General features: G+C 48.1%; 1 protein-coding gene across 1 annotated transcript in view; it reads left to right on the forward strand.

The window, feature by feature from the left end:
* Positions 1–20,338, forward strand: part of DCHS2 (dachsous cadherin-related 2) — a 298,657-nt gene extending 278,319 nt beyond the window's left edge. The window contains 4 exon segments of the mRNA XM_027769135.1: positions 9,418–9,548; positions 12,108–12,394; positions 14,209–14,341; positions 16,991–20,338. Of these exon segments, the coding sequence (XP_027624936.1) occupies positions 9,418–9,548; positions 12,108–12,394; positions 14,209–14,341; positions 16,991–19,593 (3,154 nt within the window). The 3' untranslated portion in view covers positions 19,594–20,338.
* Positions 20,339–20,968: the final 630 nt, after the last annotated feature.

The following is a 20,968-nucleotide window of genomic DNA, read 5'->3' on the forward strand; positions in this document are numbered from 1 at the left end:
CTTTAGTTTTCCTGGAATAGTACTTTCTTCAGGGTTTCTTGAAGAGCTGGTCTGGTGCTGGCAAATTCTTTCATGTCTTGTTTGTCTGAGAAGATTTTAAACTTTTTTTCCCATATGAAGGATAATCTTGCAGGATACAATAATCTTGGTTGAAATTGTTTCTCTCTTAGCACTTTCAATACACCTTCCCATTCTTTCCTTGATTGCATTGTTTCCGTTGAGAGGTCCGGTGTTAGCCTGATGGGGTGACCTTAGTATGTCACTTCTCATTTCTCTCTTGCCAGTTTTAGTATCATGTCTTTTTCTGTGGTCTTGGATAGTCTGGCTAAGATGTGCCTTGGGGAAGATCTTCTGGGGATGATTCTAATTGGGGTCCTTTGTATTTCTTGGTTCTTGATGCTAGAGTGCCTCTCTAGACTCGGGAAATTTTCTTCCAGGATTTCATGGAATAGATTTTCCATGCTATCAATAGTTTCTTCACCTTCTGGGATGCCAATTATTCTGATATTTGGACGTCTTATGGAATCTAGTATTCCTTGTGTTTTTTTGTTATTTTCTCTATCTTTTTGGTGGTTCTTTATAGGTCAGAGGTTTTTATCTTCTACATCAGAGAGTCGATCTTCAGCATGGTCTAATCAACTTTTAATACTTTCAAGGGAGTTTTTGATTTCCTCTATTCCAGACTTTATCTCTAATAGCTCCATCTTTTTCTTTCTCAGAGTGTCCATTTCTTCTTTCATATCTTGGAATGACTTTCTCATCTCCTGTAATTCATTGTCTCTTTTCTGTTCCAACTCGAAGAATTTGTTCACCATAACTGTTCGAAATTCTTCATCTGACATTTTGGTAACATCGTCCATTAGCACTAAAAATGGAGGGGAGTTACTCTGTACCTTTGATGGAGATATATTTCCTTGTTTATTCACACTGGAGGCTCTTCTTCTACTTCTAGCCATTGGAAGATGTACTAAGTTTTAAGTACCTGTTAGGCGAATGTTTCACTGGCTAGGAGTGTGTTTCCCTTTTGTTGGGAATTGAAGTCTGCCAAAGTCTCTGTTCTGTTCTTTTTAGTAACGTGGTCTCAAAAAAGATACTCCAGTCAGGTGTCTGAAGAGCAAGGTCTCCTTTTTCACAGCTGGTTCCGTGTAAGGGAGGAACCAATATAGCTTTATAAGACTCTCTGACTCTAGGCCTAGCTAGTCCCTCTGGCAAGATGGAAGAAGAAGAAGAAGAGAAGATAATATAAGAGAAAAGAAAGGAGGAGAGAGGAGAATAAAGAAAAAGTTGTGCGCTGAGCCAGGCTGCTGGCTGCTGTAGCCAAAGGAGCAGTCTGCCCAGGGGTCTGGGCAGGTCCTGGACTGGGGGGTCTGGATGGGAGTCGGTGGGGGCAGTGTGCCCCCTTGCTCGCCAGGTGCCTTCAAATGTACCAGGCTGCTGGCTGCTGCAGCCAAAGGGACAGTTTCAGATTAATGTGAATATTTAAAATTCAATTTCTGTAGCATTAATAGGCAAAAGAATAGTTATTGCCAGGAGCGAGGCTAAAGTCATAGTATACTCTTGGCTGAATGTCACTGTGACCGCGAGAAAAATAAGAAAAAGTAAATAAATATGATATACATTCAAAGTAAGAAGTGGCCTGAGATGTTACTGATCTTTTTCATAAAACAGGGCTGAGAAACAGCAGGGGTGGGATTGGAAACCCAGGCTTTTTTTTTTTTTTTAAAGGTTTTTGCCTTAGGGCACTTGTACCCTGGAGAGAGAGAAAGACAAAGACAATGAGAAGGAAATCGAGAACCCACCCCCAGGGTGGATGGCCACCGCTGCAATCCCTTCCCCTCCACTCCCCTCTCAGGATCTTGGGCACACACGCACACGCGCCCGGCATGAGTTTAAACCACCGGGTCCGGGACTTGAACTGCGGTCAACTACATGGGAGTTCAGCGACATAGCCATTACGCTAACTGCTGGTCCCAAACCAACCCTTTAAAAACAAAACAAAACCACGTTTGTCATTACCTAAGAGAAACATCTTTAGGCAAAAACAATAACCTCGTGCTGCATAGATAATGCAGATAGCTCTAGGGATCTGGTCAACAGGCAAAAAAAAAAAAAAAAAAAAAGCAGTTAAGGTCCTCAGTGCCAATCTTTGGTTCATTTCGTGTTGCTGGAGTGCCATACTCACCCCTGCTGGGTGACTAACCCCGGTGATGGCACAGAAGTGAGGTCGGCATTGATCGCCCGCCCAGCTCAGCCTTGGGAGCGGCCAGTTCTCAGCTGGGGGGCCGCTGCCTCTGTCTCTGCCTTCTCTGGGTGCCTGCGTTGGTAACTGAAGTTCCAGCGGTACAGACGTCAGGTGGCTGCCGCCCCTCGGTCTCATGGCCTTGGTTCCCTTACCCTCCTCACTGCCGTCCTCTCTGGGCTATCTTGGAGTGAGGAGGGCCCTGGAGAATCGCGGTCTATAACCCCAAGGCATGTCCTGCCTCCCTGGTCTGCCTTGCTCTCCCTCACCCTGGTGCCCAGCACCCTCCATGACTTCTCCCTGCACAGGAGGGTTGGAACACTGTGGTTGACGCCTGTTGAGTCTCTGTGTGTCATAAGGGGGGACCTTGGCCTGCGGTGGACCTGCATCGGGCCTGGCCTTCGGGAGCGCTCTCCAGTCCCTCTTCCCTGCTCTCACTGTTCTGGTCACTTTGCTGTCACTGCGGGGAGGCCCCTGTGCCGTGCACTGCGTCCACAGTGGTCACAGCCTGCTGCGCTCACTGCCTCAACCTGGATCTCCATCAAGCCTGTAACGTCTGCTCCTCGCACCTTTCCCCTGCATCGTCAGACTCCACAGTCCCTCTGTCTCCCACGCTGAAGTGTCTTCCCGGGCTGCTGCTTTACAGCCATTCTGTGTGAACTACAGCTTCCTCGGTGCCATTCCTGTTGGTGACACCATGCCGGGTTCTGACACTGAACCATTTTACTGTTCCCAAAACCTTCCTTGTGATCCGTCTTGTCCCTGTGGCAGGCTGCCGTGGATGTGAGGCTGTGGAGTCACCACTCCCAACACTGCTGCTGGTGTTGCTGGCGGGTTCAGGCGTGGTGTGTGCAGCGCCGCGGGCAGGGCCTCGGCGGCTGCTGGTTCTCCACCACTGCTCATGGTTACCATGGTGGTGCCTGGGCCAATTGCTGCTCCACCCAGGGTGTGATGGGAACTAGGCCGGGGTGGCAGTGGAGCTGTTCAGAACAATCTGGGTCCACTCCCAGGTCCCTTACCAAGCAAACTCAGATCTGTATTTATTTATTTTTTAATTAAAAATTTTTTAAATAATCGGCTGCTGGTTCTCCACCACTGCTCATGGTTACCATGGTGGTGCCTGGGCCAATTGCTGCTCCACCCAGGGTGTGATGGGAACTAGGCCGGGGTGGCAGTGGAGCTGTTCAGAACAATCTGGGTCCACTCCCAGGTCCCTTACCAAGCAAACTCAGATCTGTATTTATTTATTTTTTAATTAAAAATTTTTTAAATAATTATTTTAACTGTATTGATTTGTTGATTTATTTTAATTTGACCAGAGAGGGACAGAGAGAGGGAAAGCAAAAAAGCAAGCTGCCAGGTCCGGGACTAGAACCGTGGTTGGCCATGTGGGAGTTCAGCACCTTTAATCACCACGCCACCTGCTGGCCCTTTTATTTATTTATTTATTTTTAAAGAATTATTTATTTAATTCCACTTGTTATTATTATTTTTAATTTACCCAGACAGAGAGAGAGAGAGAGAGAAAGGGAAAGTGAGAAAGCAAGTCACCAGGTCCAGGACTCAAACCATGGTCGGCCATGTGGGAATCCAGCACCTTTAACCACCACGCTACCTGCTGGCCCCCCAGATTATTTTAAAAGACGCCTGGGGACCAGCAGATGGTATAGTAGTTTAGGTGCTGAATGCCCATATGATTGACCAGGGCTTGAGTCCCTGAACCGGGAGCTTGAAACTCAGGCCGGGCGCCTGTGCATGCATGGCTCAAAATCCCAGGAGGAGAATGGAGGAGAAAGAACTGTGAAGACGTAAATCCCTCTGAGAGGTGATTTCTCACTTTCTCTCTCCCCAGTGAACACCTGCAACCTACAGCAAAAATCCCCCCCCCCAAAAAAAATAATAATATGACCCTGGGAGTGGATGCACAGCAGGACAGAGAACTAGCCTACTGCAAAGCTGCTGTCTCATGACCCTGCCTTACTAGGTCCCATGCCTTCCTCTTAATTTTCTCTTTCATAGCCTGGGAGGAAAAGGTACCAGGGAAGTGAATTCTCTTGAGTTTTTTGCACATTAGTCAAATGCCCTTATTCTTCTCTCACATCCACTCTGCACAACAGATGGACTAGGAGTTGAAGCATCTTTGAGAATTTGAAGGCTTTGCTGTTATTTCTAAAACCCAACTGCTTCCATTTTAATTCTTTTATTTTGTATCATTTTTTTTTCTTTCCCTGGGGCTCTTAGGTTATTGCTTTGGTCCCTCATATCTAGACACTTGGTACGTATCTGTTTTAATAAGGAGACATGTTGGGACCAGCAGATGACATAATGGTTACATCTCTGGACTCCCACATAGTTGACCGCGGTTCGTGTCCTGGACCTGGTGGCTTAAAACTCACGCCGGGCGCATGTGCGTGCATGCCCAAGATCCCAAGAGGAGAAAGGAGGAGAAGGGATTGTGGCATGGCCATCCCTCCTGGGGGGTGATTTCTTGCTTTCTGTCTGGCGAGCGCACGTGCCCTGTAGCAAAAACCTCTAAAAAAAAAAAAAATAGAGACATGTTTTCACTTTCCCGTATGACCTTATAGATAATAACTTCATTTTTTTCTTTGGCTTTGTTTTGTTTATTTCGCCCTGTTTCTTTTTCCTGGATCCTATTTAATCAAGTGCTGGATTGCCTAGATCAATCCTTTTGTTAGTAATGTATTGTTTTCTACTTTTTATTTCTAGTTTTGTATGTTCTCTTTTGTTTTATTTTCCCTGGGAATTTCCTAAATTTTAATCTTCGAATCTGCTTTTTCATTTGTTTTTATGTTAGAAATGTGTGCACTATAATACCATCAGTCCTCTTTTTAAAATTTAACTTAATTTATTATTCTTCTTATTATTTTTGCTATAGAGTATGTGTGTTCACCAAAGTGACTAGAGAGAGAGAGAGAGAGAAGGCAAGCCGCCAGGCTGAGCTTCAACCACGTGGGAGTCCAGCACCCTCATTCCACCTGCTAACCCCACCATCAGCCTTCTTAATCCATGGTTTCACCATATGTGATTCAACCAATTGCAAATTGAAATGTTCACTGTTGGGACCAGCAGATGACGTAATGGTTACATCTCTGGACTCCCACATAGTTGACCACAGTTCGAGTCTGGATCCCACGACTTAAACCTCACACCAGGCACATGTGCATGCGTGCCCAAGATCCCAAGAGGAGAGTGGAGGAGAAGGGATTACAGCATGGCCATCTCGCCTGGGGGTGATTTCTCACTTTCTGTCTCTCTCTGTCTCTCCAGCAAGCGCACACACGCTGTAACAAAAATCTCCTTAAAAATACAAAAAAAGAAATGTTTGTGGTTCCTGCCGTGAGTTATATAGTTAGGGTAGGGCTACAATGGTTGTGTTTCTTGTTATCATTCCCTAAGCCATGCAGTGTTACAGCTGTTATGTAGCGTGTGTATTCCCTAAGCCATGCAGTGTTACAACTGTTACGTAGCATGTGTATTCCCTAAACCATGCAGTGTTACAGCTGTTACGTAGCGTGTGTATTCCCTAAACCATGCAGTGTTACAGCTATTACGTAGCGTGTGTATTCCCTAAGCCATGCAGTGTTATAGCTGTTACGTAGCGTGTGTATTCGGTATTGTGAGGGATCTATCGATAGCCATGACTTAAAGCACATGGGAGGATGTGAGTAGGTTATATGCCAGTACGATGCTATTTCATGTAAAGCACTTGAGCATCCGGGGATTTGGGTACCTGATGAAGTCCTGGAATCAAGTCCTTGAGAATACTGAGGCGTGACTGTACGTTTTTACTCCCAAAAGCTCTCCCTTGATAATTTCGTAGTATTCAGTTCTTGTTTTTTTTTTTTTTTTTTTTTTTTTTTTTTGAGAGGTTTTTGCTATAGGGCGCGTGCGCTCGCCAGACAGACAGAGAGAGACAGAGAGACAGAAAGCGAGAAATCACCCCCCAGGGGGGATGGTCATGCCGCAATCCCTTCTCCTCCACTCTCCTCTTGGGATCCTGGGCACGCACGCACACGCACCCGGCGTGAGTTTTAAGCCACCGGGTCCAGGACTGGGAATCCAGCGACATAGCCATTACGCTAACTGCTGGTTCCCTTCAGTTCTTGTTTTATGGATGTGTCATCTTAGATCTCTCCAGACAATTGGAATTGTCTTTGCATTTTCTTTTTTTTCTTTTGGGTAACTATTTCCACTAGGATTGGACATAGTTATGTATACACACACACACACACACACACACATATAATATACATGTAATATATTAGATATGTAATATATAATACATGTAATGTATTATATTCCTGTAATATATTATGATCATAAATAAATAATATATGTGTAATGGAATATATATAGTGAATATATAGTGATGGGACCATTATGCCGTCTGCTGGTCTCGGTTTCATATAAGGTGATCTTGACAGCTAGTAAGGCGAACGCACTCTGACAGAGAGAGCATCTTCCGAGCCGAGACCTGGTTTCCTTAGTCCGCTGCTCTCCTGGACTGCAGAGTGTCCAAGGAGGGGGACATAAACTAGTGGTTACACGAGGATGTGCTGCCATCAGAACAGAGGCGGGGGGGACCAGCAGCCAGTGTAATGGCTATGTCGCTGGACTCCCATGTAGTTGACCGCGGTTCGAGTCCCAGACCTGGTGGTTTAAACTCACGCCGGGCGCGTGTGCGTGCGTGCCCAAGATCCCGAGAGGAGAATGGAGGAAAAGGGATTGCGGGGTGGCCATCCCCTCTGGGGGGTGATTTCTCGCTTTCTGTCTCTCTGTCTTTCTGGTGAGCGCACGCGCTCTATAGCAAAAACCTCTAAAAACCAAAAAAAACAATCATCTTCATGCTCAGAGAAGGCTGCATGCTTGATCACTCTACCAAGACTCTGAGAGTAAGGTGACCCGGACAGGAACACTGACCACGTGACACTTGGGAGGTGAGTCAGGACTCGGGAGGAGTTGGGTGTGGGAGAGTGGTGAGTGAGGGGGAGAAGTGGAAGACAGGGAGGTCTGTGACGTGGGTGATAGAGAAGCCCGTTGCACACCATGCGCGAGTGATCGATCCCTGGGCAGGCTTCCAGATGTCACCTTTCCCTGTAGCTCACAGTCCTGGCCTGTTGTCTTTTGTCTGCATGTTCTCCGTGTCCATGTCTTTTCTTAATTCTACAATTTTGATCGATTTGCAATTTGGATATGAAAAATGTCACTGAAAGCAATCATAGCCGGCCTTGACGTGGGGACGCTGAGGTGGTGATGCCTAGCACGGTGTGAGCACACGCACAGGCTGCAGGCCACCTGCTTACCTGAGGTGCGGGTGCTAACCCTGGTACTTCTAGCTTTCAGTAGGACAGGATTGGATTTTAGTCTCTCTCCTAGAAGTGGTCCATGTTTTTTTTTAAATTTATTTTAATTAATTTTTTTTTTTGGAGAGATTTTCACTGTAGGGCGCGTGCGCTCGCCAGACAGACAGAGAGAGACATAGAGACAGAAAGCGAGAAATCACCCCCCAGGGGGGATGGTCACACCGCAATCCCTTCTCCTCCATTCTCCTCTCGGGATCTTGGGCACGCACGCACACGCGCCCGGCGTGAGTTTTAAGCCACCGGGTCCGGGACACGAACTGCGGTCGACTACGTAGGAGTCCAGCGACATAGCCATTACGCTAACTGCTGGTTCCCCATGTTTGACATTAGCTTCTTATGACCCCTGGCAACTTGTTGGCTTTGGTTTTTTAAATACATTTATTAAAAAAAATACATATGGGGTCAGCAGGTGGCGCTGTCGTTAAGGTGCTGGATTCCTACATGGCTGACAGCAATTGGAGTTCTGGACCTGGCAGCTTAAAATCCTATGCCTAGGGACCAATAGTTGGCATAATGGCTATGTCGCTGGACTCCCACGTAGTTCACCGCGGTTCGCATCCCGGACCTGGTGGCTTAAACTCACGCCGGCTGTGTGCACAGGATCCCGAGAAGAGAATGGAGGAGAAGGGATTGCGGCATGGCCATCCCCCCAGGGGGGTGATTTCTCGCTTTCTGTCTCTATGTCTCTCTCTGTCTGTCTGGTGAGCATACCCACCCTATAGCAAAAACCTCTCCAAAAATTAAAAAAAAAAAAATCCTATGCCTAAAATCCCAAGAGCAGAATAGAAGAGGAGGGACTGCGGCATGGCCATCCCCTCGGGGATGATTTCTCACTTTCCCTCTCACCGTCTCTCTGGCAAAAATTTAAAAAACAAAAATACATCCTAGGCTGTTATTAAATAAATTTCCAAGGATGCCGTTTGGAAAAAGCCAGGGGAGGGGCTAGGCCGGGGTGCAGCCGTCACGCAGGCTCTGCAAGGATGAGAACGTGGGAAGGTTCCGGGTTTGTGTGTCCGGAGACCTCCCTGAACACGCCAGGCACACAGGCACCCATGGCTCAGGCCTGGCTGAGGTGCCTGTCCCGCTGCCTGTCTCTCTGTGTCTCTGTCTCTCTCACTCATAGAAGAATGAAATAAATAAACTTAAAAACGACAAGAAAAAGAAGCCATGCTGTGGTGCAGTGTAAAAATGCCATGCTCTTCGAGGCAGTCCCACGTGGGTAGTTCCCAGTTCAAGCCTGGAGCCCTCCCTGATCCCGGTGGCAGAGTGCGCCCATGGCGGTGGCTGGGGCTGGACTGCGGTGTCAAGACCCTCTGTGGGGGGTGTGCTGCCTCTTTTGCTCTCTATCTCAATATCTGTCTCTGAAGAGATAGGTAAATAAACGAGAAAAACAAAGCAAAGTCAGGGTAAACATTAAAGTAAATCGGGCAGTTTTAAAATTTTCAATGAGATACTTGGTATTTATGGTTTTTTTTTTTTTTTTTGGAGAGGTTTTTGCTATAGGGCATGTATGCTCGCCAGACAGACAGACAGAGACAGAGAGACAGAAAGCGAGAAATCACCCCCCAGGGGGAATGGCCACACTGCAATCCCTTCTCCTCCATTCCCCTCTCGGGATCTTGGGCACGCACGCACATGCGCCTGGTGTGAGTTTAAGCCACCAGGTCCAGGACTTGAGCTGCGGTCAATGACATGGGAGTCCAGCGACATAGCCATTACGCCAACTGCTGGTCCCTTCATGTTGCTTTCTTTAACTCCTGGATGATGGGTAACACTCTATTCTCTCCCAACCAGCTTGATCGTGCAGGCTACAGATAAAGGGATGCCCAGGCTTTCGGCCACGACTCTGGTCAAGATACAGGTGACCGATAGGAATGATCACGCCCCCGTTTTCCTCCCATCTGAAGCCGTGGAGATTTCAGAAAGTAAGTGTGGCAACATGGAATAGAGGTTCGGATCCACCTGTGCGTGATCGACCATTGTTTCTGTCAGACACTGTGTCATAGGTGAACACTTCATTCCCGACATCCAGGCGTTCTAGGTCATTTCATCGTGCCTTTGTGGGGTAGGAGAGGGTGGGTTATAGTTAACTAGCCAGTGTCAGAGGAGTCCTATGTCAAAGCTGGGATTTGTGTTCAGACTTGTGGGAGACCTCTGCCCAACCCTCACTGCTTCTGTTTCTGCATCATTTCTCAAAGTTTGAAAAGCAGGAACACTCCGCAGGGCTGACCCACATGGGAAGGTCTGGGTCCATGTGTCCAGCCCATGGATCTGTGGTTAAGGTGGCTAGATCTTACACGACTAACTGTGTGGTTCGAGTCCCACTGGGGACACACTGGGAGTGCATGCCCAAAACCCTGAGAGGAGAATGGAGGAGAAGGGATGCAGCGGGAGCATCACCCATGCTTTTTCACTCTCCCTCTCTTTCTTTCCTCTCTCTCTCTTTCCAGTGAGCACATATGCTCTCTAGAAAAGTTGAAAACAAAACAACTGAGCTATTAGTGGCATAGTGGTCACACGACTGGGCCACCTGGGAAGGGTCCTGGGTTCACATCCTAGAACCTCCCTGAGCGCGCTGGGTGTGGTGAGATCCTGTGAGCGGGGTCCAGCAGGGACTGCAGGTGGACCCTTCTGGGAGTGCCTGTCCCTTTCTCGCTCTTTCTCTGTTTGTCTGTCTGCCTCTCTTTCTTTGTCTGTCTCTCTCATAGTAAATAACCTTTAAGAAAAAATAGTTCTGCTCTGTCCAGAGGCATATTCTATTGACTGTGAGAACCACGGTGAACCTTCTCTGACCAGTGGTGATAACGAGACTCATGGCTCTGTCGGGAGTCCAATGACAACAGGAAATGAAAGTAATTGAGTGTTGGTGGCACAGGGTCATCGTTTTCCCTCGGGGTAACCTAAGCTGTGACATTGGCACCACCCTAATGGCACAGGTTGAGAACGCAAGGTTTTAAAGCCATAGGTTGATTGATCTTCACTATTTGGGTTTGTGGGTTCTACAAGGACCCAGAGCCTGTGACCCCAAAGCTGTCCTTCATCAGTGGCTGCGCAGATGAGACCCAGCCCAGCTCTTCACCGTCGAAGTCGGAAATGAAGGCAGCCCCTCGGTCGCCTTTCTCCTCTCACTCTTAATACCAAATGCATCCTTGAAATGCTCCTAATATTTTGTTATATTTACATTTCAAACAAATTACAACCAACACCTCTCAGAGAGCATATTCCAGAAATCTCTATACATAGCAGTGGCTAATTTTTTTTTTTAATTCTCCAATTTTGCCTCTGAAAGTACTTTTTTTGTTTTTAATTTAAGGTTTTTGCCAAAGGGCATGTACACTTGCCAGAGAGAGAGATAGAAAAAGACAACGAGAGAGAGAGTGAGAAATCACCTCCCCGCAGGAGATGGCCACGCCATAATCCCTTCTCTTCCATTCTCCACCTGGGATTTTGGGCATGCACACACACAACACCTGGCTTGAGTCTCAAGGCACTGGGTCCAAAATTTGCACCGTGGTTGGCCATGTGAGAGTCTAGCATCTTTAACCACTATGCCACCTTCTGGCCCTTCTTCTTTATGTTTAATTTGCCAGAGGGCACGGGCATTTGCAGGAGGGGTCTGGGACTCAACCCTGCAGTTAGCCAGATGGGATCCTGCCTCCTTAACTCCCAGGCCATGGGCTTGCCCTGTATATAGTCTTGATAATTGTGAGATTTATGAGAAGGGAACGTTTCTATTTATTTCAGTAAATAGAAATAAGTAACTAATTCCAACTTAAATATCTAAACATTTTCATTGAAATATGGTCTGCTTTTCAAAACGTTACGTTTTATATTAATGTTTTGAGTAATATCCCACTTCCCACCAACGGTCCCTAAGAATAAATTGATTTTTTTTTCTTTTTAATTGCCAGAGGGTGCAAGCACTCACCAGAGAGAGAAAGAGAGAGAGAGAGAGAGCATTCCCCAGTACAGCATGGCCAGGCTAAAATCCCATCACCTACATTCCTCCATTCCATCAGGATTTGGGGCTTACAGGCACATGTTTTTCAAGCTGCCTGGGCTGGGATTCCAACCGTGGTCGGCCATGCAGGATCCAGCTCCCTGCTCAAGGTGCTTCCCTGCCGTGCTAGGGCTCAGCCCCGAGAACATATGCTTTTTGGGACAGAAACTACTATCAATAAGTGGCTTAGACTGTCTCTTGGCTCTGAAGTTGGGTTGTAAGCGTGTGATGAAAAAATGTAATATAAAAATTAAACACTCCCTACCTCCCCAATTCCCTGTTCAGTGGTACATGTTCACTTTTATTGAGCTCATAAATTCTCCAGGGTTTTTGTTCAGTTCATAATGAGCTTTGTACGAGAAATCATGCCAAGAAAGAGCGAAAGCACGTCAGACTTGAAAGTAGAAATGCTTGAACTGAACTCTTAGAGAAGCGTTTCCAAGGGCCAATGTAATGGAGGCCGCCGCTGGCCTGGCTGTTGCAGGTGCTGCGATCGGTGTGGTGGTGACGCGGGTGTCAGTGCACGACGCGGATCTGAACCCAGCTTTCGTCTTCAGTTTTGCCAACGAGGGCAACCCTGGAGCCCACTTTGCCATCGACCGGAGCACTGGGGAAGTGGTGCTGGTGAAAACGTTGGATTTCGAAGAGGCCACTGAGCACAAGCTGCTGGTTCAGATTTCCGACTCTCTGCACCTCACGGAGGGGGCCCTCGCCGTCCGCGTGCTGGACGCCAACGATAACCCCCCCGAGTTTCATCAGGATTTCTACCAGGTAAGGAGCTTCTGGTGTTGCTGAAGCCATAGCCCAAACTGGACCGAAGAGGGAACAGCGCGTGCCTTGCGCTGTTGACCGGCTACTCAGGGAGACTGCGCCCCCTCGTGGAAGCTGTAAGTACAGGTGGGAATGAATGTCTTCATCAATTCAGTTTACTAAGGATGGATCTCATTTAGGTACGTATGTATGTATGTATTTTCATTTTTAGGGGCTAGCTCTTTTTATTTTCTGTTTTTATTTTGTAATTTGCTATACGGCACGTGCATTTAATTTACCAGAGATAGAGAGAGACCGTGAGAGAGAGAGAATGTGAGAAAGCATCTTTCAGGGAGAAATGGCCATGCTGCAATCTCGTCTTCTCTGTTTTCCCTTTGGTAGTTTGGACACGCATGTACATGCCCCTGACGTGTTTTTCAAGCTGCCAGGTCCAGAACGTGAACGGCAGTGGCCATGTGGGATCCAGCCTCTTAAGCACCTCACCACCTGACTGGCTGCAAGGGTCCAGTTTTTTTGTTTGTTTGTTTGTTTGTTTGTTTGTTTGTTTGTTTTGTTACAAGGCATGTGCACTCGCCCGAAAGACAGAGAGAGACAGAGAGACACAGAGAGAGAAATCACCCCCCAGGGGGGATGGCCATGCCGCAATCCCGTCTCCTCCATTCTCCTCTTGGGATCTTGAGCATGCACGCACACGCGCCTGGCATGAGTTTAAGCCACTGGGTCCAGGACTCAAACCACGGTTGACAACATGGGAGTCCAGTGACATAGCCATTATGCTAACTGCTGGTCCCAGGGTCCAGTGACTTTTTACAGTCGGAAATGGCCTTGTTTGCAAAGCTGCAGGTGAGATAATAAAGCAGTTTGGATCATCTGCAGCTAATTTGGGGATATACTTTCCTAGCCATACTTTTAGAATGCATCGTTCACGTTTTATAGGAACAAGTCACGGACGAAGCTTATAAGTGGCAATTGTAGTTACTAAGCACAGTCGGCCAAGTCCCTGGAGTGAACTCCCGGACTCTGAATGTAGAAATGGCAAGATGCGAGTACGCATGTGGGGAGTATGGCCTATTGAAGATGCCCTGCGAAGGCTCGCTTGAGTTACGCAATTATATAACGTAATGCCACATTAGTGATCGTGGAAACTATTATAGCCTCTCCCACGTACAGATAGTTTAGAAGAGGGCCAGCAGGTGTCATGGTGACTAAGGCACTGGATCCCACATGGCAGACTCCATGGTTCGAGTCCCAGACCTGATGGCCTGAAAAACATGCCAGACACATGTGTGAATGTGTCCAAAATCACAAGAGGAGAAAGGAGGAAAAGGGATTTTGGCATGGCCATCACCCCGGGGGTGATTTCTCACTTTTCCTCTTTCTCTATTTCTTTCTATCTCTGATGAGAGTATGCAACCTATAGGAAAAAAAAAAGAGTTTAGAAGGAAAATTTTTTCATAATAAAAATCAGAAGTGAGTTGGGCGTTGGCAGGTGGCATTGAGGCACTGGTCTCCCACACGGCTAACTGCAGTTCAAGTCCTTGGACCTGGCAGCCCCCAAATCACAACAGATAAATAAATAAATTTTAAAATGTTCCCCCCCAAAATCAAAAGTGATTGAAGTTTTACATTTTTTGTTTTCCGAATTCAAGGTCTATTATTACCACCTTTTAAGTATGTCAGCTCTGTAAATTAGTCCGTCTCCGGAAGTCAGTGTGGCTTTCACAGTCACAGTGAATACAACGGGCTCCTGCTCCAGCCTCGTTCACGAAATCTCTCCACCTTGAGCGCGGTACCTTTCTTTCTCTCTCCGGCAGGGCACGGTTCCCGAATCGGCACCCGTGGGGTACTCAGTGTTGACCGTGTCGGCCGCCGACGTGGAGAGCAGTGGGAACATCTCGTACAGGATCCTCCCCCCTTCCCAGGACTTCTCCATCGACCCGATGAGTGGTGAGTTTCTGGGAATAGCTCAGGTGCCCGTCGGTGTGAGTGTCAGGGTGAAAACCCGAAGCGGTCCTTTCCGGATGCTCCATTAGCCCCGCTCTTCACGTCAGACTCTGCAGGAGCAAATCCTAGGTCATGTGTCTTTTTCACCATCTCGGTGGCCTGAAGGCAAGGCATTGAGTACACGCTGATGATTGCTCGGAAATTCGGAGAGCCTTGTGCAGTAACCATCGACTTCTCCCACCCACCAAGCACACTCAGGCAGCTGTCACTGGCCCTGCTGAGTAAGAAAATGACACCGACGGGCCTAACCTAGGACGGAGGGCCTTATGTTACTAGAGTTTAAGAGGTTTTTATTCTATGCCAAGTATAAAAAATAATGGAAAAACAGCATCCTCTGGGCTGGCCCTATGGCCGAGTGGTTAAGAGAGCCTGATCCCATGTGGCATACCACCATTTGACTTCAGGTCCCAGTGACGTGAAAAACATGCCGGGCCCCTGTGTGTGCATGCCCCGAGTCACAGCAGGATAGAGAAAGGAGACGGGGTGGCAATGTAGCCACGCCCTTCAGGGTGCTTTCTTCCTCCCTCTCTGTCTCTAGCGAGAGCACATGCCTTCTGACATTTAAAAAAAGAAGAATTAAGATTTTACATTCAATAAGAACAGAAATGATCAAAAAAGGAAACTCCAGCCTCTCGGTGAGGTGGAAACCCTCGTCGTGTTCTGGCTTATTTGGTGCCTTGAGAGGCTTTTTGGGTTTTTATCGATGAGCTAGATATTTGTGGCTGTGAAATGCGTTCAGGCAACTGGTTGCAGTGAGAACAGGTACCCAGCATATAAAAATGTAATGCTGAGGGACCAGCAGTTGGCGTAATGGCTATGTCGCTGGACTCCCATGTAGTCGACCGCGGTTCAAGTCCCGGACCCGGTGGCTTAAACTCACGCCGGACAAGTGTGCATGTATGTCCAAGATCCCAAGAGGAGAATGGAGGAGAAGGGATTGTGGTATGGCCATCCCTCCTGGGAGGTGATTTCTCACTTTCTGTCTCTGTCTCTCTGGCAAGTGCATGCGCCCTATAGCAAAACAAACAAACAAACAAACAATAAAACCCCCCAAAAAAACAAAAAAAAAACCTTCCCCCCACCAAAAGAAAAGAAAAATGAGAAAGATGTAACGGTGAGTGGCTCCTGAAAACTAAATTTGGCAGAGAGGGTCCCAAGCTTTCAGTCCTTACTACCTTCACTTAACATGTGTTATCAGCAAATGTTGCAGCAGGGTACTGATTGAAAAGTTTTTCAAACACCAAATGTCATCAAGTCAATTTAGTTCTTGGTAGGACTGGAACTGAAATGTGGCCTTCGTTTTATTTTTCGTAGATTTTGCCATAGGGTGCATGTGCTCGCTGGAGAGGGACCTAGAGAGAGGGAAAGTGAGAAATTCCTCCCCAGGGGGGATGGCCACGCCACGATTCCTCCTCTGTTTTCCTCTCCAGATTTCAGGCATGCACACACGCTCACCTGCACACACGTCCTGTGTGTTTTTGAAGCCAGGATTCAAACCGCAGAGTGGGCCATGTGAGTCTAGCACCTTAACGGTCAAGCCACCTGCTGGCCAGAAACGTGGCCTCTCACTGTCAGTGTTCTGTATTCTTATTTAGGGACCCTACTTGTCTACATTTGTCTTAGGAGAGTGTTGTAACACACCTATTTATAAAAATTACTTGTTTTTATATTTAATATATTTTATCGATATAGGAGGAGTCCATTTGGTGAACTCCTGTGAGTTTTAGAAAAGATGTCTCTATAATTAAGCAATAGTTATGTTAAGAATCAATTTATACTTACATTAGCAATTGATCGTTATATTAATAATTATCACATTTATTGCTTTCATGTGTCTTGAGTCAGTGTCAACCAGTATTTTCAGATATTCATGCTAGAATATCTCCGTACGTGTGTTTAAAGATAGTAGACTTGTGTATAAATTCTACAAACAAAAACATATTTTAAAATATGGTAATGGAACCACGTACTATATGAAAATAAAAATTAGAGAAACGTGTGGCTAATAAACCACATGTTTAATATGGTGAATGCCACGAATGCTATTTCTGGATTTTTAAAAATTGTTTATTTATTTTAATTCAACCAGAGAGGGACAGAGTGAGAGAGAGAGGGAAAGTGAGAAAGCAAGCTGTCAGGTCCAGGACTTGAACCACGGTCGACCATGTGAGAGTCCAGCGCCCTTAACCACCACACTGCCTGCTGGCCCCTGGATCTTAGATGTTGTAAAAATATAAATATTATAATTTTGCATTTTTGTTTGGAGTCATTGTTGGTTGCCACTTAAATAAATCTGAAAAATAAAAAAGGGACCAGCAGGTGGTGTGGTGGTTAAGGTGGTGGACACTCCCACATGGCCGACCATGGTTCGAGTCCCAGACCTGGTGGCTTGCTTTCTCACTTTCCCTCTCTCTCTCTTTTTCTTTCTCTGTGTCTCCCTCTGGTCAAATTGAATAATAAATAAATAAATAATTCTTTAAAAAAAAAAAAAAAAAGCTAAACACCTCAGAAGATATTCAGTCACCAGTTGCCGACTACGTAAGTCATGAACACTTAATTTCCCAAGGCTGAACTACTGTGTCTTCTTTTCAGGTGCAGTATTTACTGTCAACCCCACATTACTTCTGGATAAAATCTCTACAGTTCAGTTTCTCGTCGAGGCCTGCGACGGTGGCCTTCCTGAGCTGAGGGCCGTCATGTTGGTGGAAATAGAAATACAAGATGTGAACGACCATGCCCCCGAGTTCACAGCCACCTCCTATGACCTGAGTGTGAGTGAAGACACTCCGATCGGACGCACACTCCTCACACTTTCCACCGTTGACCACGACTGGACCCCTGAAAACACGCATGTGGAGTATTCCATCGTCAGCGGGGACCCCCAGAGCCATTTCCGTGTGGAAGGCAGTGTCGTCCATGCAGAATACCCGCACGAGCAGGTCGGTTACCTGGTGTTGCTTGACAAGCTGGACAGGGAGGTGGCGGCCAGCCATAAGCTCGTTGTCCTGGCGTCTGACGGCGGCTGCCCTCCACTGAGTTCCACAGCCGTCGTGTCAATACGGGTGCTCGATGTCAATGACAGCCCGCCCGAATTCAGCAGTCCGAGCCACCACGCCCACGTCAGGGAAAGCACCCCTCCAGGGAGTCCCACCACAGTGGTCTCCGCACGTGACCGTGACACGGGGCCACACGCAGAGGTCTTCTACCGCATCATCTCTGGCAACGAGAAGGGACACTTCCTCTTAGAAGAAAAAACCGGGGTTCTTTATGTGTCGAAGGCCCTGGATTACGAAGACACGGTCAAGTTCAGGTTGACCGTCCAGGCTTCGGACGAAGAGAAGCAGCTCTCTGCCTTCGCGGTGGTGGCGATCAGCGTCCTCGACGACAATGACCACGCGCCTCAGTTTCTGTCCTCGCACTTGACCTGTGTCATTCCCGAGAATCAGCCTGTCTCCTCCACCGTGTGCGCTGTCAACGCGGTGGATTTTGACACGGGTCCTTACGGGGAGCTGACCTATTCTCTTTTATCACCCTGTTTTGTCACTCATGGGGTGTTGACTGACCCCAGCTCCTTCCTCATTGACCCTTTAACGGGGGAAATTCAGGCCAAGCGAAGCCTTGACTATGAACAGGACAGTAGATACTGCCTCACAGTCCAGGCCAAGGACAAAGGCGACTTAACCGCTTCCTTAACGGTTTGGGTCGACGTTGAAGGGATAGATGAATTCGAACCCATTTTCACTCAAGAGCAGTATTATTTTGACCTTCCAGAAGGTCAAAAGACAGTCAGACAGTCGATTGGCAGAGTGGAAGCCGTGGATGCAGACGCTGGGGTGGACGGGGTTGTGGTTTACTCCCTGGGAGCCCCATCCCCATTCTTCGCCATAAATAACACCAGTGGGAATATTTATTTGATCAGGGCCCTGCCCCTAATCAGAAGTCCAGTCGGCAGTGAAGACACCATCGAAATGGAAGTCATCGCTCGGAGCCCCAAGCCGGATTCCAGGTTCGCGTCTTGCACCGTTTTTGTCAACGTGTCTTTTTCCGCAGAAGGAGGAGACCTGGCGGTCCCAGCCAGCAGCTTCTCCATCAGCCTCGCCGTCTCGTTCTTAGTGTTCCTGTCACTGGTCTGCACTCTAATTATGTTGCTCTTAAGACACAAACAAAAAGACCCCATCGACAGTGATGAGCGGGAGAAGGGCTCCTCCCTGGATATCAGGTTGAGGCTGGCCCAGGACGCCAGCCTGCCCCACGCCTTGCAGAAGACGGGCGACTGTGGCCAGGAGGCTGTGCCCGCCGGCTCCGCGCCCGAGTGGCTGAGCTTACTGAGGATGGTGGAGAAGGACATCGCCCACCTGTACAGGCACCCCAACTCCAGTGGCCGCTGTTCTGTGGAGGCAGAGACTGCAGAAGACCAGGAAATCCAGAGGATAAATGAGCACCCTTACACAAAGGACTCGGACTCGCCTCTGAGTGACCGGGAGTCCAGGGTGCCAGACTCGGGCATCCCCAGGGACTCAGACCAGCTGTCCTGCCTGTCTGGGGACACCGATGTCCTGGTCACTGGGGACACAGCAGACGCCAGCCACATGGTGGAGACAGGGCTGGGCTGCAGCACCGCCTGCGTTCCAAGCCCCGCGTTGCCGCAGGCCCTTCCAAAGACAGAGCCCAAGGAGGACGTCCTGGCGGGTGTCAGAAAGGGGCCGGTCTTTATCTCAGCGAGGGAGGCCACCCCACCTGCTCACGTCACCGCTGAGCATGCGGCATGGGGCAGCTATTCCTGGGATCATCTCCTGAGCTGGGAACCCAAGTTCCAGCCTCTGGCTTCAGTGTTCAATGACATTGCGGGACTGAAGGATGAGCAGGCACACAGGCCTGGCGCCCTGAAAGAGAAGGTGTTGGTTTTCCCCCCACCCTTGATAACAGCAGTAGCCCAGCCTGGCATCAAAGCAGTGCCCCCACGAATGCCAGCCACCGCCCCAAGGCAGGTTCCTCACAAGTACCCCCGCTCCCCCGTTCTCTGCCCCCTCGGTGCCCAGCTGGAAGCCGTGACCCCCAGTTTTTCTCCATCTCTCTCCCTGTTGACTGTGCAGACCCCTGTCATGCCTCTCCTGTTGTCAGAGGCAGAGTTCTTGGGGACACACGTCAGGGGTACGTGCCAGGAGCTCAGAGCAGAAGATGAAGTTCAAATATAAAGCGACGGTGACAGGTGACTTGACAAAACGCCCTCGAGCCAGCTCCTTGAGGGTGGCTGCATTCTTACCTAAGAGCAAATGATGTCACTTAGGGTTTTTCACATCACCCCCTACACTTCTCAGATTCGTTACGGTCTTCCTGAGAAGTTACTTCTTCTGTTAACCTTTGCGTTTGCTCTCAAGACTCACGTGTGCATCTGTCACGCCGGCCATGTCCTGCCTTATCGGTTTTCTGCGTGAGTTGACTTCCGAAGGACACAGACTGCCAAAGAGTTTTTGTAGGAAAATGACGTAGGCTGCACTCAGGCACCGTGACTGCTCTGTCCACGCTGGGTCTAAAGGCAGTGAGTGAGGCTGACCAGGGGCCAGTTCAGGACCACAGGCAAAAGAGAGAGAAACTCCAGAGGGAAAAGCTTATGCATTAAGGCAGAGTGGCAGATTTGGGTCGGAGATGCACAGGGGCATGTCTCTGCCCGTTGCCACACCGTGGAGTTCAGCTCTAACCTGGGACTCCAATTTGGGAATCCAGTGAGAAATGCAGGCTGAAATTTGTCATAACTGTACCGGTGTGGAGAACAATAAGATAATCCTTTCTAATGAAAACGAACCACAAATTTACGCCCTTGACAGAGGGCCGGGAGGGCCTAGCCAGGCGGGGGATGGCTGCCCGAGACACCTTCTTTGGCCTTCAGGAATAAAATGCTGATTGTTGCCGCGCTCTGTCCCCGTCACATGGTACTGTGTAGACGTGACACTTCAAAGATTAATTTATAGAAATCCTCTCATTATATTTTCTTCGAGATATGGTAACTTTTCGTATGAAGTAATTTATCTACCCAGTCTTTTAAATTTGTGTAGATAAAATTATGTTATTAGCAAATGATAAATGTAATGGACGGATCTAGCTGTATATTTTTAGCTGAAGATTTTTTTATATATATAAATCTTTCTACTCTGAACATTAAGAGTAGACGGCAGAAGTCTTTCTTCCATTTGCTGGGCATTTAGCTCTGACAGTCACCGGATGGAGCCGTCTGGCCAGCCGGCTAGGCCACGCTGCTCTGCAGTTATTGCGACAGAAATGCAGGGGCGGGTACTATGGCACCCTTCTCCCCCCGAGCCTGATAACCCATCAAAGACTCTTACCCCTTAGGAAGGCAGAGCTGATGACAGTGGTTCAGAACCCGTCTTCCCATGGTAGGCACCATAGTCACATTTTAGAAGAACGGATGAGGAATTCCACTAGGCTGGCCCTGGAGCGAAGGTTTGGTTAAAGAGCCTGATCCCACATGGCCAACCATAGTTCGAATCCTGGCCCTGGTGGCTGGAAAAAAACCACTGTGGGTACATATATCTGCCTGCCCCAAATCCCCCC

Source organism: Tupaia chinensis, unplaced genomic scaffold (genome assembly GCF_000334495.1).
Source record: "Tupaia chinensis unplaced genomic scaffold, TupChi_1.0 Scaffold148680_1, whole genome shotgun sequence".
In the NCBI taxonomy this organism is placed as follows: Eukaryota; Metazoa; Chordata; class Mammalia; order Scandentia; family Tupaiidae; genus Tupaia; species Tupaia belangeri.